General features: G+C 40.1%; 1 protein-coding gene across 10 annotated transcripts in view; it reads right to left on the reverse strand.

Annotated features, from left to right (window-relative positions):
* The window catches only part of lpgat1 (lysophosphatidylglycerol acyltransferase 1), a 130,820-nt gene that overhangs the window by 59,284 nt on the left and 45,276 nt on the right, over positions 1-26,260 (reverse strand). For all 10 annotated transcript variants that reach the window (XM_043695883.1, XM_043695885.1, XM_043695886.1 and 7 more), the window contains exon 6: positions 16,902-17,169. In XM_043695883.1, coding sequence (XP_043551818.1) covers positions 16,902-17,169 — 268 coding nt within the window. The remainder of the gene's footprint in view (positions 1-16,901; positions 17,170-26,260) is intronic.

Below are 26,260 nucleotides of genomic sequence, written 5' to 3' on the forward strand. Positions count from 1 at the left end.
CCTATCACATTTCCGACACCCCTCCCCCAAGTCCCTCCTCCCTACCTTTTATCTTAGCCTGCTGGACAAACTTCCCTCATTCCTGAAGAAGGGCTTATGCCCGAAACGTCAATTCCCCTGTTCCCTGGATGCTGCCTGACCTGCTGTGCTTTTCCAGCAACACATTTCCAGCACTAATTCAGAATTCTGTCAAGGTTAACATGCAGGTTCAGTTGGCACTTAGGAAGGCAAATGCAATGTTAGCATTAATTTGAGAGCTAGAATACAAGATCATGGATCTCCTGTTAAGGCTATATACGAATCTGGTTGGACTCCATTCAGAATATTGAGCAGTTTTGGGACCTGTACTTATGAAAGGATTGCTTGCGTTGGAGGAGCTCCAGAAGAAGTTTACAAGAATGTTCCCAGGATGAAGAGTTTGTTATATGAGGAACAGTTGATGACACTGGGGGTCTGTATCAAAGTTTAGAAGGATGGGGATTTTGGGGGGGTGGGGAAAAAGAGGGGTGGAATCTCTTTGAAATGAACTGAACACTAACAGACCTGGATGCAGTGGACATAGAGAAAATGTTTCTACTTGTAGGAGAGACTAGGAAATGACAGCACAGCCTCAGTGTGAAGAGGTGACCCTCTCCAGTGTGGTGAATCTGTGGAACTCCGACACAGAAGGCTGTGGAAGCCAAGTTATGAGCTTATTTAAGATAGTGATAGATAGTGATAGATAGGTTCTTGATTAGTAACGGGATGAAAGGGTGGGGCAGAGACATGGGCCAAATAGTCTAATTCTACCCCTATGCGCATATTATATGGACCACCTACTGAATTGTCCTTTGCCCTTGCCTCCTGCCTTCAAATCCACTGGCTGAGGAGTGTAAAAACCAGACGATCTTCATTCCAGGTTGTAGGCATTGTCAGTAAGATAATAGGAACAAGTTCCCCAGTGTTTTTTTTAATGAACACTTTGAGTACTTTCAGCACCTGAAGTCTCTTTCTCATTAAGTCACTTTGTGGAAGGTGATATTTCTGGCAAAACTGCCATTTATTGCCTATACTGAGTTGCCCTGAGAAAATGAGGGGTTTGGATCCAACTGAGAGGATTGTGAAGCCAGAGGGTGGTTAAAAGACAACATGTGCTAGAGTTGCATACTGGCCTGACCAGGTAACATTAACAAGTTTCCTGGTTATCAACCTACAAATAGACTATGTAGGCAGTGACAGTAGGAGTGTGTCTTGGTCAGCCAAGCTTGATGTAGAGTGTGCAGCTCAATATATAGCCTCTGTTGACAGGTTAGTGATCTGTTCCAGGAAAATTCTAGCTATAGAAATGAACAGAAACACATGCCTTTATATCTCACATGCTATTAAGAAAGACAAGACAACTACAAAGTTATGATCTGTTGTTTAAAAGAAACCTCTTTCACTATTATCCAATAGGAAAGAAAATCTACCAAATTTGACCCTGTGACTCCAGACGCTCAGCAAAATCAACTGAAATGGCCTACCAAGCCAATCAGTTGTATAAAACTGCTATTAAAACAAAATCAATAAAACTGGATTGAGGGGCAATGGATTCAGATGTGACAAAAACATACCCAGTCTACCAGTCAAATTCCTCCTTGCATCTGTGGTTTCATGTCAAAATTGGGGGAGCAATCAAACAATGGCCTGATGTAGGCATGCTCTCAGAATGAAACAATTAAATCAACATCCCAGATGCCTTCATCACTATTCTGAGTGTATCCTGCCCCAAAGACAGGAAAGACCCAGTTGTGATGCTCATGTCATGACTAAGCTGAGAGAGAGTGACCCCAGGACCCCTAGACATTGACTCCAGATCAAACATGCAAGATAACTCTTGCTGATTATAGAGGAACCTCAGTTATCCAAAGGACACAGGTGGGGAGAATTTTGTTTGGTTAATCGAATGCCAGCTAACAATCAGCCATGCACTGGGACCTTGCGATCTTGTTCGGATCATCCAAAATTCGGTTAATCGAATGTCGGATAATCAAGATTCCTCTGTATACCTAACTGTCTCCTTCAACTAGTGAAAGTGGGAGCTTCAATTATTGTACTAAAATTTATTTTAATATAAATTCAGGCAGCAACACTACTAAGGCAGGGGAATTTCTGAAGTGTATTCAGATCTTGGACAGTAACATGGAGTGAAAAAATTACTTTGCTAGTTGTACTGTTTTCTGTTAAAGACTAAATAAGCTCACTTAGATGACTAAAACTTACTTTTTCTTCAGAAAATTCTTGGTTTCAATATTACAATCTATTTCCACTACTGAGGGCTTTTCACATATAATTGGAAACTTCTATGAACACAATTCTAATAACCTTTTCAAGTTAATTCATGGGACATAGATGTCACTGACTAGAGCATTCCTGTCGATTCCCAATTGTCCAGAATGCAGTTAAGACTCAACCAATATGGCTGCGTGTCTGGAGTTACATGTAGGTCAGATCAGATAAGGATGCCCTTCTCTTAAGGCAATAGTGAACAAGATAGATTTTTATGACAAATCAACAGGTTACATTGTCGCCGTTAGTTCAGATTATTCTTCCAGATTATTTTTTACTGAATTCAAAATTCACCAATTTCTAAGAGATTTCAACCAGCGTTCCCAGAACATTATCTGGATTACAAGTCCAATTACATTACCACTACTCCATTGCCCTACCCTCTTCAAATTACTGACGTGGGAATGCAAACAGACATTTTCCATCACATTTTTGGTTAAATGAGGTCTGAAGAGGAAATTATTCCTTTCAAGTTTATGTTGTTGTACTTTGCATCTCACACAATGCAAACGGTCAGCAACTTGGTGGTAAGTGATCAAAAAGAACAATTCATCCTTTATCCCACATCTGATGTTGAGATTCCTGGTGTGCAAGTGACAAGATCCAGGAAATGACTGTCAACATTTCTCTCAGCTAATAATAAAAGATTTGTTGAACATACATAATAACACTAAAAGAGCATCATTTCAAACATCTGCTGAATTATGCCCATAGCTACCTATTTGTTACAATATATAGTATAACTGAATTATCACACAGTGAGTGCGAAAGTCAGAGGACTAGCTAGAGAGATCATTCCTACTAACACTGTCATGGATGGGTGGAGTTGTGATTCACAGACAAAATAGAATTCGTAGGTTTCTCCTTCTTGCTGGCTTTCTTATTACCTGTTACAGGCCCAGTTTGGCAAATATGTCCTTCAGCATTCAGCACGTCAGTCAGCAGGGGTGCTATCAAGCCAAGCTTGGCAATGGGCACTGAAGCCCTATCATTCCATGCCCCTGCTACTCTCAGTGCTTCCAGGTGGTGTTCAATAGAGGGGAGTACAGATTCATTAGCTGAGGGAGGGTTATAGGAGATAATCAGTAGGAGGTTTACTCATCTATGTCTAATCTTACAGCATGAGACTTCATGGAGACTGAAGTCAAGGATGTTGATTCCTAGAGCAACTTTGTTCTGACCGTATATCACTGTGAACCATCTCTGGTTTGTCTGTCAGAGGCCTACTGCACAAAAAAATGACCTTCAGCCTGTCAAGTCTATGAAGTCAAAAGCAAGCACCTAACTATTCTAAACTCCTTCATAACTATTGGCCCAAAGCCCTATTTGCTTTGGCATTACAAATGTTCATCTAAACATTTAAAAGTTATGGAGGGTTCCGGCCTCTACCACGCTTACAGATAGTGAGTTCCAGATTTCTATCACCCTCTGAATGAAAAATAATTTTCCCACATTCCCTCCAAACCTCCTGCCCCTTACCTTAAATCAATGACCCCCTGGTCACTGATACACCCCCCCCCCCCCCACTAAAAAAAAACTCCTACCTGTCTACTATGTCTACGTCCCCCTTAATTGTATACACATCAGCAATGGCTCCTCTCAGTCTCCTCTGCTCCAAGGAAAACAACCACAATCTAAACTTATCATAATTAAAACTCTCCAGCCCATGCACCATCCTGGTAAATCTCCTTGGCACCCGCTCCAATGTAATCACATTCCTCCTACAATGTGGAGTCCAGAATTACACACAGCACTCCAGCCATTGCCTAATCAAACTTTTTATACAGTTACAGAATAACTTCACTGTTCTTAAACTCTATGCCTCACCTATTAAAGGCAAGAATCCCATATACCTTCTTAACCACTTCATCTACCTGCCTTGTTACATTAAGGGAACAGCGGACAAGCACATCAAGATCCCTTTAATTCTTCGTGCTTCTCTGGGCCCTACCATTCATGTATTCCTAACCTGGTTTGTCCTGCCCAAGGGACTTATTAACTTGTAATTCTAACAATTTACTCAGTATTAATTCCCTGGTAATTGTAATTTTCTTGAGTTTTTCCCTCCCTTTCAATTTCTGATTTATATCCATTTTCAGATTTAATTCAACTATGTTGCTTGCTAGGCCACTTCCTGAGATAATTGCGAGTCAACCATATTGCTGTAGGCACAGTCACACATAGGCAAGATTGAAAATATACACCAGATTTCCTTCCTAACGGCTCATTAATTTCCAGATTTTTTTTTTAAATGACAGCTCAATAGTTTCATGGCTATTATAACTGGTACTAACATTTTTATGATAATTTTGTTTCCATTTAACATATCAAATTTAAATTCCCCAACTGCCAGCATTGGATTTGAATTAATGTTTTCTGATCATTACATCAAATTACTGGATTATTCATCCAGTTATATAATCACGATCCTACTGTAACTAATAAACTACGTGAAAATCAAAACTGATGTCAGATCACAGGACTTAAAAAGCAAGGGAGTCAATGTAAATATTTCTAATTTTGATCATTTGTTTACAATACGGTATTCGTGTTGAGACCTTCATTGGCTGATTCAGAACCTGAAATGATCGTCAGAGAATGCTCATTATTTAACCAAATGATGGTATACGTTCATGTCACTGGGCTAGAAAAATGCAAGTGCAGGTTAATACTCAGGAGACACAAGTTGAAATCCTATCATAGCATTTCTTAGAATCCCCAGTGTGGAATTGGTGGAACTTAAATAATAAAATCTGAAATTGAAAGCTAGTCTCAGTAATAATGGCCATGAAGCTATCACAGAAGAACTGTAAAAAAAAACCTTATCTGGTTCACTAATACATTTTAGGGAAGTAAAGCTGCCATCCTTATTGAATCTAGCTTACACATGACCTAAGAATTAACCACATTGCTGTTGATCTGAACTATTCAAAAGAACAAATTAGGAATGGGCAATAAATGCTGGACTTTCCATTGATGCCCACACCCACAAGAGAATAATTCTTTAATGTTTATAGCTTCAACTGTGTGAAACATTTAGAATAATGAAAATATTTGACAAATCCCCAGGGGAAAAATACAAAAAGAAATAGCTGAAATTGTGCTTTCATTTTGGAATGCTGCACTCGGTAAATTATCCACAGGTGAAGCTTTTTGAGGATTATTTGAGTAAACTAATTACATAAATTTTAATTGCAATAAGCAATAGTTTAATCTGAAATGCATAATCAGTTCTGTTCATGTAAACATCAGAAAGTCACAAAGGTAGCGAGGTGGAGAGATTAGAGGCTTTAAAAACTATATTAATTCAGTCTCATTATAAACATTAGTATAGATGTTCTTTCATCAGTGAACTTTTCTGACCTGAGACAGAAAGGCATTCAACTTACTTTAAATTTGAATGATTTTCAAAGAGAAGTAAATGCAGACAATAATTATCTTTCCAGATGGGTATTGGCTATTAATTTGAAATTGAAGCAAAAGTAATTTGCTATTTAACCCTTCCAATTCTCAGATAATTCTGTGCAAACAATTAAGGTTCAAAAGGAGATTTTGAAAGCACAATAGCAAAATACTGGAATTATGAAATGAAAACAGAAAATGCTGGCAACAGATTCTGGCAGAATCTGTGAAAAAACATTTAACATTCAGATTTCAAATTTCCAAAGTCATTTCCCATTTAGAAAACGGTCTACACCTCTATTCTTCCTACCGAAGTACATAATGTCACTTTCCCACATTGTATTACATAAGCCATTTCTTTGCCCACTCTCCTAGCAAGTCTTTCTGCAGCCACCCTGCTTCTTCAACACTACCTGTCCTTCCACCTTTGTCTCATTTGCAAATTCAGCAACAATGCCCTTAGTTCCTTCGTCTAGATTATTAATGTATAACATTAATATTTGTGGTCTCAACATGAACCCTTACAGAACTCCACTAGTCACAGACTGCCATCTTGAAAAAGACCCCCTTATCCCAATTCTGTGCCTTCTGCCAGTCAGCCAATCTTCTATCCATGCATGTATCTTGCCCCTAACACCATGGCTCTTATCTTATTTAGCAGCTTCCTGTGTGGCACCATATCAAAGGCCTTCTGGAAATCCAAAAACACCATATCCACTGGCTTTCTTTTGTCTAACTGCTCATTACCTCAAAGAATTCTAACGGATTTAAGAGGCATAACCTCCCCTTGACAAAGCTGTGCTGACTCAACCCTGTTTTATCATGCAAGGCTAAGTACTCTGCAATCTCATCTTTATTCGCAGACTCTAAAATCTGACCAACTACGGAGGCCAGACTAACCAGCCTATAATTTCCTGTCTTTGCCTTCCTCTCTTCTTAAACAGGTGTGTTACGTTAGCCATTTTCCACTGTTTCCTGAAAGATTCCAACCAATGCCTTCACAATCTCTTCAGCTATCAGCTTTGGAAATTTGGGGTGTAGTCCACCTGGTCTGGGTGACTTATCCACCTTCAGACCTTTCAGCTTCCCCAGCATATTCTCCTCAGTGATGGTCACCACAAACACTTCTGCCTCTTTGACTCTTCCAGCTCTGGTATGTGGCTGGTGTCTTCCACGGTGAATCTGATGCAAAATGCTTATTCAGTTCTTCCACCACTTCTTTGTTCCCCATTACTACTTTTTCAGCCTCATTTTCCAGCAGTCTAATATCCACTCTTGACTTTCTCTTCCCTTTCAGGTACCGAAAACAACTCTTAATCTTCTTTTATATTACTAGTTAGCTTATTCCCATATTTAATCTTCTCCCCTCACGTTTTTTTAGTTATCCTCTACAGGTTTTTAAAGGCTTCCCAATTCTCTACATTCCCACTGCATTGTATGCTTTTTCTTTTGCTTTTATATTCTCTGACTTCCCTTGCCAGCCATGGTTGTCTGATCCTCCCCTTAGTATTTTTGTTTTGGCATGAATTTCTGTTGTGCCACATGAATTACACCTTAGAAACTCCTGACACTGCTGCTTCACCATCTTCACTGCTATGCTCCTCTTTCTCAAATCTGGCCAGCTCCTCTGTCATGTCTTTGTAGTTACCTTTACTCAATTGTAATGCCGTAACACCTCAAATCAAAGGGCACATTCTATTGTGGACACTGTCCCCAAAGGGTTCCTTCTCCTTAAGCTCCCTAAACAAATCTCCCTCATTAAGCATCATCAAATCCAGAACTGCCTGCTTCCTAGTGGGCTTTACCACAAATCATTCTAAAAACCATCTGAGACTTTCCGCAAATTCCTTTTCTTGAAATCTGCTACCAACTTGATTTTCCCAGTCCATCTGCACACTGAAGCCCACATGATTATTGTAATAGTGCCTCCCTTTCATTCCTTTTCAACTTCCTGATCTATTTCCTTCCCATATCCAGACTACTGCCAGGAGGCCTGTACACAACTCTCATCAGGTCAATTTTCCTTTGATGCCTTAGAGTTCCTCAACTCTACCCACACAGAATCTATGCCTTCTGACTCTTATGGCTTTCCATTTAATTTCATTTCTTAGGACAAGGCAACCCCACCCCCTCTGCTCATCTGCCTCTCCTTTTGATAGGGTATACACCCTTGGAGATTTAATTCCAGGTATGATCTCCCTGAAGCCACGTCTCATGATACTCTCAACAACATAAGTGCCAATTTCAATTTGCACTCAAGTTCATTTACTTTGTTTTTTATATTATGTGCATTTAATAACAACACCCTCAGTCCTGTATTGACTGCCCCCACGAGTCACCCGCCTCCCCCCGCCCCCGTCCTACTCTCTGTCCTATTACTTATTATAGAAACTTTAATACCCTCTGCAGAGCCCGCCTCCATTTTAGATTTTTCCTTAATTTTCCATACAACTGAAACTACCATACCTCACATTAGTTTAAAGCACTATCCACAGCCATAGTTATGCTAAACACCAGACTCTGGTCCCAGCATGATTCAGGTGGAGCCCATCCCATTGGAACAACTCTCTCCTTCCCCAAAAACTGGTGCCAATATCCCATGACTACAAACCAGTTTTGCCCACATCAATCTTTGAGACAGGCATTTCTCCAGGCATTTCTCTCTTTAAATCTTATTGACTTTGTGCCAGTTAGCTTGTGGTGCAGCTAGTAATCTGGTACTACCTTTTTGGTACATTTTTAAAATTTAGCACCTAGCCTTTCATATTCCCTCAGCAAAACTTTTTTTCGTCTTTCTACCTATATCATTGGTAACTTCATGGACCATGACAACTGGTTCTTTCTCCTCCTGCTCCAAGTTCCTCTGTAGCCCAGATGAGATATCCCAAACCTAGGCACCAGGGAGGCAACAGAGTCTTTGGACTCTTGTGATCCTAGCCTGAGAGAACAGTGTCAATTCCCCTGACTGCCTATTATCCCCCATTTCAACAATATTTCTCTTTGATCCCTCCCCTCCTGTACAGCTCCTTGAACCATGAAGCTATGGTCAGTTTGCTCATTCTCCAGCCTCACACTAATCCACAGAGATCAAGAATCTCAAACTTGTTAGACAAACTCAAGGTTTGAGGCTCCTTCAGTACTACCTCCTGGACTCCTCTACCTATCTTGCTCTTAGTCACATACTCCAAATTTGTAGTAGTTAATCAAAGGAGTGTGACTGCCTCTTGAAACAGTGTCCAGGTAATTGTCCCCCTCCCTAGTGTGTCAGTGTTCAAAACTCAGACTCCATCTCATCAACCCGGAGTCAGAGTTTGTCAAGCAACCAACAATTACAACACAAATGGTCACGATGAACTGGAATAGGGTCCACTACCTTCTACATCATGCAGTTAAATACAGTGCCTAGATAGCATCTGTGTGTTTAATTGCTCAGTTCTTAATTTGATTTTTAACTTCAACTTTGCTTTAGTTGGGTTAGCCTTAGTGTGAAAGGACTAGATTGGATGAAGTTTTTTTTGAGTGCATCCAGGAGATCTTTTTGTATCAGTCTGCAGATAGTCCTACTAGAGTTGGGGCAGTGCTAGACATAATCCTAGCAAATGACGCTGGTCAAGTGGTTGAAGTACCAGCATGTGAGCATTTTGAGGATAATGACCATCACTATAAGTTTCAAAGTCATTATGGAAAAGGATAACATGGGAGTTAAGTGTCTAAACTGGGGGCAGGTGGATTTCAAGATCATTAGATAGGGGCTGGCAAAGATAAACTGGCAGCAGCTACTTGCAGGTAAGTCTACATTTGGAAAATGGGACTCTTTTACAGGTAGTACAGTGGGAATTAATTCAGGGCCAACATGTACCTCTACGAGTGAAGGGCAAGGGCAGCAAGTCCAGGGAACCCTGGATGTCAAGAGGTATGGAGAGTTTTACAAAGAAAAAGGAGGAAGCGTATGTCAGATTCAGCAGGAGAGGCTGTTCAAACGTTTAAAGGGTAGAAGGCTGCTCAAAAAAGAAATTAGGAGGGTAAAGAGGGCCCATGAAATATCTTTGGCAAATGGGATCAAGGAATAGCCCAAATATATTAAGAGTAAGAGGATAACCACTGAAAGAGAGTGGGATAACCTATGAACCAAAGGGCAACCTGTGCATGGAGCCAGTGGATATGGTTGAGATATTAAATTAACACTTCTCAACTCTATTCAGAGGATTTTTGTTGGAAGGAGAGATTTTGGAACATGTTAAGATTAATAAGGAGGAGGTATTAGATGTTTTAGCATGCACACAGGCATATAAATCCCTAAATTCTAGTGAGATATATTCCAGGTTACTGTGAAAGGCAAGGGTGGAGATTGTTGGGGCTATGACAGATATATCTAATACTTCACTGGCCACTGGCAAACTGCCAGATGAGTGGACGATAGCCAATGTGGTTCTTTTGATCAAAAACAGCAGCAGAGATAGGGCAGGTAATGACAGATCAGTTACTCCAACATTAGTGGTAGGGAAATTATTGGAAAATATTCTGAAGGACAGGATTAATCAACACTTGGAAAGACAGGGATTAATCAAGGACAGTCAGCACAGATTTGTTACAGGGAGATCCTGTCTGACTAATTTAATTGACTGTTTCAAAAAAGTCGATGTGATTTACCTGGACTTCAGTAAGGCCTTTGACAAGGTCCCACATGGAAAGCTGGTCCCTGGATGTTGCCTGGGATGAAAAGTCCCAATTATAAGAGAAGATTGAATAGGCTAGGTTTGTTTCCTTTAGAGCTGACAAGACTTAGATCTGATTGAGGTACACAAAATTGAAAGGCATAGATAAGATTAGATCATGAGAATCTCTTCCCAAGGCAGATGTATCTAAGATCCGAAGACAGAAGTTTTAAAGTGAGGAGCAAATGGAGAGGAGATCCGAGAAAGTTTTTTTTCACTCAGAGGGTGATAGATATATGGAACATGCTGCCTTATGGGGTAGTGGAGGCAGGTATTCCAGCAACATTTAAGAAGCATCTGGATTACTATTTAAAATGCAAGGGTATAGTAAGCTATGGACCAAATGTAGGTAAATGGGGTTAGTGCAGTTTGGTGTTTGCTAGTCAACACAGACATGATGGGCCAAAGGCCTGTTTCTATACGGCATGACTATGACATGTCACCTCTTCAAAGAAAGTCAAAGAATTGTTCAAACAGGATCTGTCTTTCAAAATAAAACATGTTGTTGATTATACCTGATTACCAAGTGTCCTGCAACAACCTTTTTAATAATTGTTGCTAACATTGTCCCATGACAGATGCTAACAGGCCTATATTTTCCGGTTTTCTGTCTCGGTCTCTTTTTGACTAAAAGAGTTATGCTCAATAGCTTCCATTCTAATGGAACCATTCCCAATCAATGGATTTGTTGAAAATTAAAAACACAATGTATCAATAGCAATTTGTTTTTGTTGCCCAACATCTAATCATTTCAAACTAAATTAACTTGTTTGCCATTTCAGGGGGCAGTTAAGAGTTGACTATATTGCTCTGGTCTGGAGTTACAGGTAGACTAGACCTTAGTGAAGATGAATTTCTTGTGTTTTCTTCTTCCCTTCCATTTCCTGATTTATTGATACATATAAAGGTATTATTTGTACTCTCCATAGTGAAGACCAATGCAAGACCTCTTCAATTCATCAGCCATTTCCTTAATTTTCATTATTAGTTCTCCAGCTGTGCCTTTTACAGGACCAATACTGATTTTATTTATTTAAAAATATTTATAGAACATATTACCTGGCTATATTTCTGGTCAGATTTCTCTCATACTTTACTTTTCCTCTCCTTATTAATTTTTTTTAGTCATTCTTTGCTGTTTTTACTGTGAACAAATGGACAAAGCTTATTGTGTGCAAATTGGTTGAAGCATTTCATTTATTAGAACTTCAAGACTTTTCCTATTTCTTGATAATAATATAAAAATACAGGTACTATCAAAGATGTAGGCACACAAGTGGCAATCAAACAAGAGCCTTAATATTTCAAGGTATTTCGTTTAACTATTTCTCATCTCCATCCTCCAAAAGTTGTCTACTTCAGTTTTTCTACCATTGAACTGCATCTAGCACACGACTTGCTAACTTGCATCAGACTGTAATTTGTTGTATCCTTATTTTCGTTCTGGCCCCAATTTTGTGCAAGTGAGCTGTAATAACAAACGTGTCTGTCTGTATTTGCATATAAGTGCCAAACAATGATTCTTTCCACATCCCAATAGTTCTACAAATATTAGATTACATCTACATTTTACTTTCCAACCCAAGATATCTCTTTATTCATTTAGCATTATCCTCCTTAATAACAAAAATCATATCGTTTGTAAGAATTGACACCTCATCAGCAAATAATCCAGGAGGAGGTAAAAATCAGAGTCAGCCTTTAAACTTTATAATCGTTTAAAGGTAGAAACAATGGAGGCAGAGATCCATGGGTCAAAGTACATAGATCATTAAATTTACGTCACCTGGCAAATAAAATAATCTCAAAGGCTGATGGAATACTGGACTTTATATCTAGGGGCAAAGGCTACACAAACATCCTACGTAGATCTCACTTTCAGAAAGATGGGTAATTCTGGGCGTTGCATCTTAGAATATTGGCCTCAATGGGAGTGAACATAATTTAGAATAATACATGGGGCCAAACAGACAGTCTGTGGGTTTAGGAAAATCCCACCTTTCACTTTTGTGCACAAAAATGCACACTGACCTAGAACAACTATGAATTTTATCTTTCTGCACAGCATTTGGGTCTGCAGTGCATTTTGCAGGCCATGATGCTGTTCACGAGGAGTACCATAAGATATGGCAGCATTACAGGACAGCCATTTGGATGACAATTCCAGAGTAGGACAGGAAGGGATAGAGAACACAAACATAGAAAAATGGCAATAAGTCAAGTCAAAAGGGGACAAATTGTAAAAGGCAAAATGAATGACTCTTTAGTTGAATACGTGTAACATTCAGAATAAGATGACTGGAGAAATGGTTGCAAGGAGGTCAAAGCTAGGAACTAAATATTCAGGACTGAGATTTTTTGAAAGGACAGAAAGAAAGGGAAGTGTGATAGGGTGGCTTTGTTGGTAATGGGATGGAAGTAGAATGATAGTAAGAAATGATCTCAGATTGGAAGCTGTAGATTCCATTGGAGTATAGCTAAGAAATAAAAAGGCAAAGAAATAAAAATAAACTGTCATCATTAAACATTACGTAAATTGGGATAGCAAGATTGGCAGAGGAAGTTGAGGAAGAAAACAGTGATATTGTTCTCGGAAATTGTCCTGAATACTATGTTGTGAATCCAACCAGAGACCAGGCTATTTTCGAGTTGGTTCTGAAAGTGTAATGAAATATATTAAGAGAAATGCAATGCTGAAATTTTAAAACTGGAATGGAGTATAAAATTAGGGAGGTTTTGCTAAAACTATACAAGTTAAACCACAACTGGAATGCTGTGCTTCCCAATAAAGGTTCACTAGGCTGATACTTCTATGAAAGGAGTCTCTTACAAGGTGATACAACAGGTTGGGCCTGTAGTTGTAGGAATTTAGATGACAGGCAACCTTTTTGAAACATGCAAGATTCTTAAGGGGTGTGACAGGATAGATGCGGAAAAGTGATTTTCCATTGACGGAGAGTCTATAACTAGAGGCATATTCTCAGAATAAGGACTCTCCCATTTAGGTCAGAGATGAGAAGCAATCTTTTGTCAGAGGGAGATGAATTGGTGGAATTTTTTTTAAAACCAAAGAAAGCTATTGAGGCTGGGTCGTTTAATATATTCAAAGAAATTAAGGGTTTAGAATAAAGGCAGGAAACCAGAGTTGAGGGTTATCAAATCAGCCAAATAGCAGAGTAGACTCAATGGGTTGAACAGCCTATGCCTGCTCCCAAGTCTAATGATTTTATGCTAGAAAAACTGCAGAAGTAGATCAATCTCTGTATTCCATCACAGCAGACCAGCTTCCAATATTGCTTAAAGGTCCATGGAAGCTCACTCTTCAATCCTAATCTATGCCCCTCAGCTCAGCCGTGCCAACTCCATGCCCCTCACACTCCTACCCACCAGACTTTGTGGTAGCATGGTGGCTCAGTAGTTAGCACTACGACCTCAGTACCAGGCATCAGAGTTTGATTCCAATCTTAGGTGACTGTGTGCAGTTTGCATGTTGTCCCCCTGTCCACATGAGTTTCTGCTGGATGCCCTGCTTCCCTCCCACAGTCGAAAGATGCGCAGGTTAGATGGATGAGCGATGGTTAATGTGGGTTCTGGGGTTGGGTGGCTGTGTCTGGGTGGGATGCTCTTCAGAGATTGTATGGTCTCAATGGCCTCTTTCTGCACCGTAGAGATTCTGTCACCTAATGCCCCAGGGGAAAGCGGGTGGGGAAAGGAGAATGAGAGATTGAGAGAATGAGTAAGCTGTGCCGCTCAACATGTTTTCAAGATCCCCAAAAAATTTCAGCTGAGATCATATAAAGCCTGTGGCTTGAGAATGAGGCAAAAAAGTCTGGGATCCACAATCTAGAAACTGTTTCAATTATGCAAAATGTGCTTCACAGAAGTGTAAGACAACAAAACCTTGCACTCATGTTTGGCAAGAAAAGATACAAATAACATTTCAAAGATCCTCTTAGAGCAGCAGAGCAAGGGGGAAGAAACAAATTGGTTCAGAGAAGGTACTCCTGAACTTGGGCCGACATGGTTTAAAACACCCAGAGGAAGTGGCCAGGGAATTGGGATACACAAGTCAGAGAGGGTGTTTGTGGCACAGTGGTAATGTCCTGGTCTCTGAGGTAAGAGTTCTGGGTTCAAGTCCCACCTGCTCTGGAAATGTGTAATAACATATCTGAATCAAGAAGTAATGTAAACAGCAAGTATGCCTGAACAGGACTTTGCCGGTTGGGAGATGAATAGCAAAATATTCAATGAGCTATAATAACTATCTATTCGTGTATGTCCCTCTACGGCACTGTTATTTGCTTCTGTCTTTTAGATTTGAACAATGCTCTTTTTCAAAAGCTAAATTTATCCTCCCAAGAAAATGGCAAAAAATTGTATGCTTCAATCTGCATTTTTTAAACAATGCCATTGTTTACACTGTGTGCCATTTTTACATCCTGAAATGAATGTGAGCTGTTTTCACTCAATATTGAGTTCAGCTCATTTGCAAAGTTCCAGTTATTGATATTCTATATACTTGTGGAAGCAAAACATTTCAGGCAACTCAAATGAGAAAAGGATGACACTAATTAAAGAAGGACTTCCCATCATGGATGAATTTAGACACCTTCAAATGGAGAACAGAAACAATTAGCAATTTTTGGCAAGGGTAGAGGGGATGGGACAAAAAAAGCGTGATGCAGAAGTAAAGAAACAAGAAACTTAAGATATAACTCCAGTAGTGTATATAAGCAATGGATCCACTTTATGATTGCTGCTGAGGAGATCGGTGTTTCTGCACAAGGTGCTTGTACTCTGAAATTCTACATTGAGTGGCATTGCAGCATGCCTGCAAAAAGAGGTACAACTTAAAATTTAAAGCAAATTGTACAAGCATAATGTTGCACAGTCGTTGGTTTTGAAGCTGATGGAAGCACACATGACTCTGCCAATGAAAAAAAACCCCTTTTCCAGTGGTCATTACAGGCAAATGAGTTGGGCTGCAAGGCTTCTGGTAAGCTGTGGACAACTGAATAGTGCTGGCTTGCAATGCATAATACCTGTCTGGAGACTGTCACTTTGGACAACGCTGATTTAGCAACACTGGTATTTACAACAAATGGACTTGTCTTATTTCATACATTTTGCATGTTAGAACGTTGTGTAGGCCTGACAGGCTTACAAGTTAATATTTGTTAAGTGGCTATTCTTAAGCAGATGCTTGTACTTGAGTATTTTTAAGACTGAAGTAGATGGATACTTGATAAGAAGAGGTGAAAGGTTATCAGGGACCAAGCATCTTTCACAGAACTAAATTAACTGGCCCCAAGAAACTAGGCAACAGGATGGATATAGTCTTACCACTATCACAAGAACAAATAAATAGATAACAAAAGTAACAATTTCAAAAATGATTCTTACAACTGGATGAAATGAAAACTACATTTCACCCATTAACCCGAACTGAAACTTGAGTTCGAGAAATGCATCAACCAATTTTTAATAACTGTGGCTGGCAGTAGGAAAAATAGATTACTCGTTTGTTCGTTTTAAAATAAAAAAACGAATTATAACTTGAAATGCCAAATAGTCTCAGTTTTCTATTGCAATGTCTGCCTTAGGTTTGTATTTATGCCCAGATGACAGAAAACTCTGGTCTATACCTCAGTCAACCACTTTTGCTGATCTACACCCTGCACAATTGTTCCTGTCACTTTGCACATCTCTGCAGGCAATATAAATCAATCTAGGATCACAGTGGAATGGGAGGATTGAAGTCTGAAACCTTGCACTCTTTGGTACAGGTACACAATCCCTTATCCAAAACACTTGGGACCAGCTGGTTTTCGGAATTCGGAATGTTTCGAATTTCGGAATAAGTTACAGTTCAATGGTGACATTTTAAAAAATCTTACCGGAGTAAAACAGGCCCGGAGACAAAATTGAGGCCTGCCAGTGCTGGGCCATGCTCCCCCATTCCACGTCGCATAAGTGACACGCATCCAGTGGATGTGGAGTTGGGTTAACCGTTTGCACGCCAAACAAACAATCTTGTTAATGAGATAAAAACTTCACAAAAAAACCCTTTGGATTTTGGAGCGGTTTGGATTTCGGATAAAGGGTTGTCTACCAGTATTGCCTTTAAGGTGCATTACCTGCCTACTTCAGGTCACCCCATATACAAAATGGTAACATTAGAGGATAAATGCTCACATTTCCTCTTAACTGTACAGGGAAGTACCATGTATTTAACCCACTCAAGAAATTCCCATGAGTTACACAATAGGGCTGAAATGTACTTCAAAATTTGAAAGAAGAGTGTCTCTTTGGCTCCCAGATGACAAACAGCTATCTTTGCAAGACTTCTAACCAAACAAGAAATTATTAACTTCATCATGATACACTACTTTGAAATTTCTGCAAATAATATGAATCCAGCCACCAGCCAAAGAGCAAGTTTTCAGTGGCTACTGGCATCATCAGACTGAAACCTACCTGCTCCATTAGCATCGCCAACAGCTCCATTTTCATGCTGTGCACAAAGTGTTTGCAGGATAACTTCAGTGGCCCCCTGCCGTGGTAGAGTTACATGTTTTAGAAATGGTAAGTTGTTTTTTTTTGCAAATGACTGGCTGGTTTCTCGCCTCTTTCTCAGGAAACCTCCTTCAGGAAACAAAACAATCCACTTCCGATCCCGACTCCTGTAGTATTTTTCTAAATGTTTTCTGAGAAGAATCAGCTGCTGGTCACGATGAGCTTTACCCTGAAAATTAAAGTATAAAAATGTAATTGTTTACAATGGACAAAGTTGATTGACATTGCAATTTGGCGCTGCATAAAGATGACTTTTATCCTCTTAAAAAAAATTCAGATTTCTCAATACCAGCAAATATGCAGTGATACGATCACAATGTAAATATAGATAGCAAGTCCATTAACCTTCCACAAAACAATCCTAAAATTTCTATACCATTCAAATTAAATCCAGGGTTTTATATTGACTAAATAATCTAGAGAACCTCTCTGTTGATCACTGACGTCAGGATACTTTTGATATAGTCTTAAAATTACCCATTCCTTGTTTGAACCAATGCCCTCCTTTGTCTTTGTTACAAATTTAACTTAATGCTCATACTTGCTCAACACCATTGCACTTCTATTTCACTGACAATATACTTTAGTAGTTGCTTCCATTCAGGATTCCAAAATCTTGAATTTTTTCTCAAAAGGCTAATGCTTTGAAAGGTTGAAACAACCTTCTTGGTTCTTCTGCACACCACCTCCATGGTTCTCCTTCTCGATTAAAACTACAACAACACTCAAAACTGTGGTCTGACTAGTGAGCCGAACTGTTAGAGTATGGCATCCCCAGTTTTTGCTACTTAATCTAGTAATCAACTTTTTGACTGCTGTGGAATGATGAGTCAACCAATCTCTTACTGGCATTCAACTATTTTCAGAACATACATAGAACACTTATGCCAACTACTTTTCTCTGCATCAACAACATTTCACAACAGTTTGAGTGAATTTCATCTGTTACTTACTTTAGCTAGCTTATTTTATAGACTTAGTTTCTATTCAGATTTGACTTCTCCCTGTTAACTCAATATAGTCAATAAATTTGTGTTACAACACAGAGGTGAACTCCTTTGTTAAGTAAACCAAACACTCACAAAAGCTCACCTTGCCTTCTGTTAAAATATGAGTGACCGAGAACTCCCAAATTCCACAATTTAAAGAAAACAACATGAATTTAAATTTTTAACTCTAAAAGTGAACATTAAACAATAACTATTCACAACTCTAAGCTCTCCCCTTTCTCTTAACTGCTTACTACCTGCCCACAACTCTATTACAATATGCCGTTCCAATCAGACATTTACTAAAGTTATATCAACATAATTTCAAAACCACACAGTCGCCGTCTTCTTCTGTCTTCACTCTTCTGGCTGCTGATTTGCCTGGATCGTCTCCTTTCTTTTTACTACAAGTAGGTTTCATATGAAAAGGTACCTTTTCGTAGAGAGTGTGTTTTTCTAATTTCTTTGAAAGCAAGACGTGAGATGGGTAATTAGCTTTCCACAAGTTTCTTTCTCCACGGCAGTTATTCTCTGGCCAATTTTCAAGATGCCCACATTTTATATCACCCAAAAATCGAATTGTTTCATTGAATTTATCGTTTTGTCAAAATCTAACCAAACTCTATTAGGTTTTGGAATCCTGGGGCATAATTTAAACTTATTGGTTAAATTCGAATTGTTGTCAAAACAGCAATCAAAACTCAGGTATCCATTTCAGTCAAATATTACGTATTTTCAATTTTCCCGTACACTCTGGGACTGCCATATAGTCACATACACAGGTGCTTGTAATATCTCAGTTCAGAGCAGCATTCACTCTCTTAAAAAGTATAGTACATGCCTTCAACTTCATAACAGATGATTGCACTTACAATAACAACTTAGAAAATGTTGTAATCCTAAACAGATCCCAGAGGCAATTCACTTCACTTAAATCTCAATCCTCATTTTTCCCCACTCCTAAACAAAAGGAAAAAAGTTGAACTGAGTTGTTGGATTGAGGAAGCTACAGAAAGGGAGGGGCAATGAATGAGCAGTTTTTAAAAATGACTATGCATTTTAAATTGGTGATGTTGAGAGATAGGAATGACATGGAATATGCTAAAGGTAGCAGCAATTTAGATAGAAGAAAGAAATGAGCTCCTCACTATAGGTGACCAATGTTAATGGGGGATGTTAATGGTATCCGTAATAGATGGAATGCAAGGTCAGATACACAAATTGGAGTTAAATAGGTAGATTCTGAATTATCTGTTTCAGCCCAAGACTGCAGAATGGAAGCGAAATGGAATCATGGTTTGCAGCTTGTGGCAAGGGCCTTAAACAATTATTTGGATTATCTGAAGCTTTAATGTGCCAGAGTTAATATCAGTAAAGGCTGGATACCAGTAAAACAGCCTGACCACGGAGATGCTGAGGTGGTTTTGAGGATGGTATGCATATTCTATGATGTTAAGCGATGCAGAAAGGAGAAGGGAAAATACATCATCGTCCAGTCAGTTACAGAGGCTATTACCTGTAGCAATGTTTTGGTGCTGCAGAAGAGATAGAAACACAATTTTAACAAAATTCTTTCATGGAGTTTGGATGTTGTTGTCTCTCCCTAGTTGCCTTTGAAAAGATGGCAGTGAGTGGTCTTCTGGAATCTCTGCAGCCCATTTGGTGACATTGAAGGAACGGTAATATATTTCCAAGTCACGATGATGGTGGCTTACAGGTGGTGGCGTTCAGAGGGGTCTGCTGCCCTCATCATTCTAGATGGTAGTGGTTATGGGTTTGGAAGGTTCTAAGGACCTTGGTGAATCTCTGCACATTATATACTGCTACTAAGCATCAGTGGTGAAGGGACTAAATACTTGCAGATGTGGTGCCAATTAAGCAGGCTACTTCATCTTGGAATGTCTAAAACTGGAGTATTGTTGCAGCTGCACTCATCTGGGTAAGTAGGGAGCATTCTATCATAATCCTTAATTGTGCCTTGTAGATGGGGGACAATCTTTAGGGTGACTGAAGATACAGAGATTCAAACATAGAAATTGCATGAAATGACAGATGGGCAGGAATTAAAGACAACACATTTGAGGGCTTCATTGAGAAAAAGGTTCGAGATGGGGATTGCTTATACAGTACAGGGATATATGGTAATTTGAAAAAAGGAAATTGGTGGCTCAAAATTTCAAAATAACCTACAATGCTAACTAGCATAAGCCCAGTACAGGAGGTTGAGTGGCCAACAACCTAGCAGGAACTGGAGTTGAATCTCTGACAACATGAACTAGAAGAGCATTTGAGGAGAACTAGCAGACTGAAAAATTGGGAAAAAGACCTTAAGATTTTAGGTTGGGTTGCTCTGGGGAAAGATTGGCTTGGTGATAAAGACTACAAGGGGAAGCAAAAATGATGGGTTAGCAGTCAATCTGAATTTTATTGACAAAGTTGTCCAAGAGAACCTCATGTTTGCTACAATATGCAATGGGGAAGGATAAAGAAGGAAGCGGTTTAAGGAAACATAGTTCAGAAGCCAAGCATTACCTTTGCTTTCCGAAACTGTATTGAAGCAGTTGACACCAATGCTAAATCTATGTGAGGCCCAATAATACTTGTTGAGTACTAATCAGATCAGATGATGGATGTTTGTATCAGTGGACTCTTCGTTCAACTGAAGGGACCACAAGTAGGAGTCAAAATCAGGGAACTTTAGTTCTATAGTCCCCACACCAAAGAATCTAACCATGAACAAGATGCAAGGTGAGAGTGGAAGGAAAAAGAAACAACTATTCACCTAGCTGAAAACTGACAAAGAGAAGACCCATTTGGCATAATATATTTTGATCAGAAAGGGATAGTGACTGTGTGGGAATAAGAAACATGAAAAAGTTGCAGTAAAAATATAATTGTGTACATTGATAAAGTTCTAGGAATTTTTAAAGAATACATGGTACTGAAATTTTTAAACGTAAATATTTAATGACTAATAAGAATGTTAAATATTTTCAAATCAGTACTGAACAAACTGCTGAAGCCGTGGAGTAACAAGTCACCAGTACCTTCTTTTCAAACTTGTTCATGGGGTTTTGACCCAGCAATATTGGAGGAAGGATATTATAGTTCAAAGTCAGATGGTGTGATTTGGGAGGGAACTTGTAGGTGATGTTGCACCTGGAACCTGCTGCCCTTTGTCCTTGTCGGTAGGAGAGTTTCAAGTTTGGAAAATAGAATTAAAGGAGCTTTGGAGAGTTACTGCAGTACATTTGCAAATAATACTGCCACTGAACATCACAGGTGAAGAAAGGGAATGTTGAAGGTGTTAGATGTTGATTGGTTTGCCAACCAAGCAGCTGCTTCATCTTGGATGTTGTAAAGCTTTTGTGTTGTTGGAGTTGCACTTAGCCAGGTAAGTGGAGAGTATCCCATCACACTCCTGACGTGTGCCTTGGAAATGATGGACATGTATTGGTAAAACTGAAGGCAAGTTAAATGCTGCAGAATTTATGATCTCTGACCTGATCTTGTAGTCACAGTACTTATGTGAATGGTACAGTTCATTTTCTGGTCAATTGTAAGCTCTCCCCAGGTTATTGATAGTGATAATGCCATTAAATATCAAGGGTTGATGGTTACATTCTGTTGTTGGAAATGGTCATTGCCTGACACTTGTGTGGCACAAAAGTTACTTATCATTTATCTGCCCAAACCTCCATTTTCTCCAAATCTTGCTGCAAATGGATAAATCCTGTTTAATTTTCAGTGGAGTCACAAATTTTGCTGAGACGACAATCAACAACAAACATCCCCACTTCTGACATGATGGAGGGAAGGTCAGTGATGAAGTAACTGAAGATGGTTGGGTCTGGGACAGTACCTTGAGAACCTTGCAGGGATCCCCTGTGGTCGTTCCCCTGAAAAACAAGTATATCATTTTGGATACTGATTTTGGGGGGGATGCAGAAACTACTTACTAAGGGTAGAAAGAGGAATAGGGAAGAAAGATAGGGAAGTAAGGCAGGATTCCTGGGAGCTAGGGTGGAAGCGGAGAGCTAAAACAGAGTTGTTCTCTCTGGTTTGTTACCCATGCCACATGATAGCAAGGCAAGGAACAGGGAGAAATATCATCTGAACACATGGCTGCAGGAGGGAGGGTTTCAGGTACATGGATAATTGGGGCTCATTCTGGGGCTGCTAAGACCTCTACAAGCAGGACGGTCTTCACTTGAACAAGAGGGGTACTAATATCCTGAGTGGGAAATTTGCTGGTGCTATTCAGGTGGGTTTAAACTAGCTCAGCAGGGGGATAGGAACCTGAGGTGTGGTTCCAGTGCACAGGAGGATGAGAATAGGGAGGGCATGGACAGGATTAAGGTCACAGGAATGTGTTGACAGACAGCAAGCTGGTATGAACTATCTACTTCAACATCAGAAGTATCCGAAATAAGGTAGGTGAGCTTACTGCATAGATAGGTACCTGGGACTTCGATGTTGTGGCCATTTCGGAGACATGGATAGGCCATGGTCAGGAATGGATGTTGCAGGTTCCAGGGTTTGGATCTTTCATTAAAAACAGGCAAGGCGGTAAAAGAGGAGGAGGTGTGGCCTCGTTAGTCAAGGACAGTTTAATGGTGGCTGAAAGAACATTTGACGAGGGCTCGTCTACTGAGGTAGTATGGGCGGAGGTGAGAAACAGGAGAGGAGAGGTCACACTGCTGTGAGTTTTTTTTAAACATAGGCCTCCGCAGAGTTCCAGGGATGTAAAGGACAGGATTGGCAAATTCTGGGTAGGAGTGAAAGGAACAGGGTCGTCATTGTGGGGGACTTTAACTTCCCCAACATTGACTGGAAATGTTAAAACTTTAGTACGTTGGATGGATCAGTTTTTGTCCAATGTGTGCAGGAGTGTTTCCTGACACAGTATGACGAAGCGTCGACAAGAGGGGAGGCCACACTACAGATGTGGTGCTTGGTAATGAACCAGGCCAGGTGTTTGATTTAGTGGCAAGGTGAACACTTTGGATAAAGTAACCATAATTCGGTTATGTTTAGTTGAACGATGGAAAGAGATAGGTACATTCCACAGGGGAAGAGTTATCGATAGGGCAAGGGCAATTATAATGAGTTTAGGCAAGACTTAGGATGCATAGAGTGGAGTAGCAAAATGCAGGGGATGGGGATAATCGAAATGTGGAGCAGGTTTAAGGAACAGATGTTGCGTGTCCTTGATAGATGTGTCCTTGTTAGGTAGGGAGGAAGTGATAAGGTAAGGGAACCGTGGTTTACTACAGAAATTGCATCTCTTGTTAACAAAAGGAGGAGGCTTATGTGATGACGAGACAAGATGGTGCCGATGAGGCGGAGAGTAACAGATGAGCTAGGAAGGATTTAAAAAGAGTTAAGAGCAAAGAGGGGACGGGAGCAGTCTTTAGCAGGTAGAATAAAGGAGAACCCTAAAGCTTTCTATAGGTATATGAGGAATAAAAGGATGACTAGGTTGGAATAGGGCCAGTCAAAGACAGAAGTGGGAAGTTGTGTGTGGACCATGTGGAGATCGGAGAGGTGCTGAACGAATATTTCTCATCAGTTTTCCCCAGGAAAAGGAAAAGAATGAGATATGAGATATTAGACTAGAAAGGATTGAGGTTAGTAAGGAAGAGGTGTTATCAATTCTAGAAGGAGTAAAAGTAGACAAGTCCCCAGGCCAGATGGGATTTATCCGAAGATTCTCTGGGAAGCTAGGGTGGTGGTGTTGGAGCCTTCAGGTTTGATCTTTGAGTCGTTATTGTCTACAGGTTTAGTACCAGAGGACTGGAAGATTGCAAATGTTGTGCCCTTGTTCAAGAAGAACAGTAGAAATGACCCAGGTAATTTCAGGCCAGTGAGCCTTACGTCTGTTGTAGGAAAAGTTTTGGAAAGAATAATAAGAGATAGGATTTATAATCATCTAACAAGCAATAATTTGATTGCAAATAGGCAACATAGTTTCATCAAGGGTAGGTCATGTCTCACAAACCTCAGTTTTTTTGAGAAGGTGACCAAGCATGTGTATGAGGGTACAGCAGTTGACGTGTTGTACATGGATTTCAGTAAAGCCTTTGATAAGGTTCCATGTGGTAGACTGTTGGAGAAAATGCAGAGGCATGGGATGGAGGGTGATTTAGCATTGTGGATTAGAAACTGGCTTTTTGTAAGAAGGCAGCAAGTGGTGGTTGATGGAAAATATTCAGCCTGGAATCTGGTTACCAGTGGTGTGCCACAAGGATCTGTTTTGGGACCACTGCCGTTTGTTATTTTTATAAATAACTTAGACGCAGGCATAGGTGGATGGGTTAGTAAGTTTGCAGATGACACTAAAGGCGGTGAAGTAGTGGTCAGTGTGGAAGAATGTTACAGGTTGCAGGGGGACTTGGATAAACTGCAGAATTGGGCTAAGAGGTGGCAAATGGAGTTCAATGCAGATTATTGTGAGGTGATTCAATTTGCAAAGAGTAACAGGAAGGCAGAATACTGGGTCAATGAAAAGATTCTGTGGATGTGAAGAGGGATCTTGGAGACCATGTACATAGATCCTTGAAAGTTGCCACCCAGGTTGATAGTGCTGTTAAGAAGGCATATGGTGTGTTGGGTTTTATTGGTGGAGGGATTGCATTCCGGAGACGTAATGTCATGCTGCAACTATACAAAACGCGAGTGGAGCCACACTTGGAATATTGTGTACAGTTCTGGTCACCCCATTACAGGAAGGACGCGGAAGCATTGGAAAAGTTGCAGAGGAGATTTACCAGGATATTGCCTGGTCTGGAGCGAAGGTCTTACAAGGAAAGGCTGAGTGACTTGGGTCTGTTCTCATTGGAAAGAAGGCAGCTCAGAGGAGATTTGATAGAGACATACAAGATGATCAGAGGATTAGATAGGGTAGACAGTGAAAGTCTTTTTCCGAGGATGATAACATCAGCTTGTACGAGGGGGCATAACCACAAATTGATGGGTGATAGATTTAAGACAGATGTCAGGTTCTTTACTCAATGGTAAGGGCGTGGAATGCCCTGCCTGCCAATGTAGTTAACTCAGCCACATTAAGGAAATTTAAACATTCGTTGGATAAGCACGTGGGTGATGATGGGATAGTGTAGATGGATGAGGCTTAGATTAGTTCACAGGTCAGCGCAACATCGAGGGCTGAAGGGACTATTCTGCATTATACTGTTCTACATTCTATAACCTCTTGCAGTGATTTCCTGGAGCCAAGATGACTGACCTACAAAACCCACTATACATGATGCAGACACTGAGAAAATTCCCTTGACTCCAATCAACTCAGTTTTGCAAGAGTTTCTTGATGTCATATTCTGTTAAATGTTGCTTTTCTGTCAAGGCCAGGCATTCTCACCTCACCTCTGGAGTTCAGTTCTTTTGTCCATGTTTGGAACAAGCCTCTAACAAAGACAGCTGAATAGGCCTTATGGAACCCAAACGGAGTGTCAGTGCAGGTTATTCCTTTGCTAGTGAGGTGTGAAAACATGTTCAAAAACATTGATGAGAGAGACAGAAGAACGATAGGGTGGTAACTAGCCAAGTTAAATGTGTCATCCATCTTCTGTACAGGACATCTGGCATCTTTCCACATTAGCTAGGGGTAAGCTGGTCCAAGCTCTGCAGCACAAGTCTTCAACACAAGTCACTTTTCTCTTTTATTGGTTCCCTCTCCAACAACTGCAATCCCAGGCTACAAACTTGATGAGCAACCCCTGGTGATGGGGATGGAAGTCTCCCACCCAGGGATGGTGAGGGCAGTGTCTGAGACATAGTCATATTCACAGAATTGTACTTTAAAGACAACGTCAGGCTGTTGCTTGACTGATTGGTAAAGCAGCTCTCTCAGTTTTAGCTCTAACTTACAGATGTCAGTAAGGAAAACTTTGCAAGTGTTGCCACTATAGCTTCCAGTGCTTAGGTTGATTCAGCATGGTTCCTTGATGTGAAAAATAGCAAAGGTGACTCCTTTATTTAAAGGGGGAGGGAGATAGAACACAGGAGACTATAGGCCAATAAGCTTAACAGTTGTCACAAAGGAAGATGGCAGAAGCCATGAGTAAAGATGTTATAGTCTAGCACTTGACATTTTACCAAGGTAAACAGACAAAGTTACACGATTTTGTGGATAGGCAATGCATCAATTTAAAAATGGGGATGCCACTTAGGAACGAGTTGATAATTATTTAAAGGGATGAAAGTTATTGGAATTCTCTACCACAAAGCTTCTGAAGTTCAGTCTTTGAGAAC

This window comes from Chiloscyllium plagiosum, chromosome 9 (genome assembly GCF_004010195.1).
Source record: "Chiloscyllium plagiosum isolate BGI_BamShark_2017 chromosome 9, ASM401019v2, whole genome shotgun sequence".
Lineage (NCBI taxonomy): Eukaryota > Metazoa > Chordata > Chondrichthyes > Orectolobiformes > Hemiscylliidae > Chiloscyllium > Chiloscyllium plagiosum.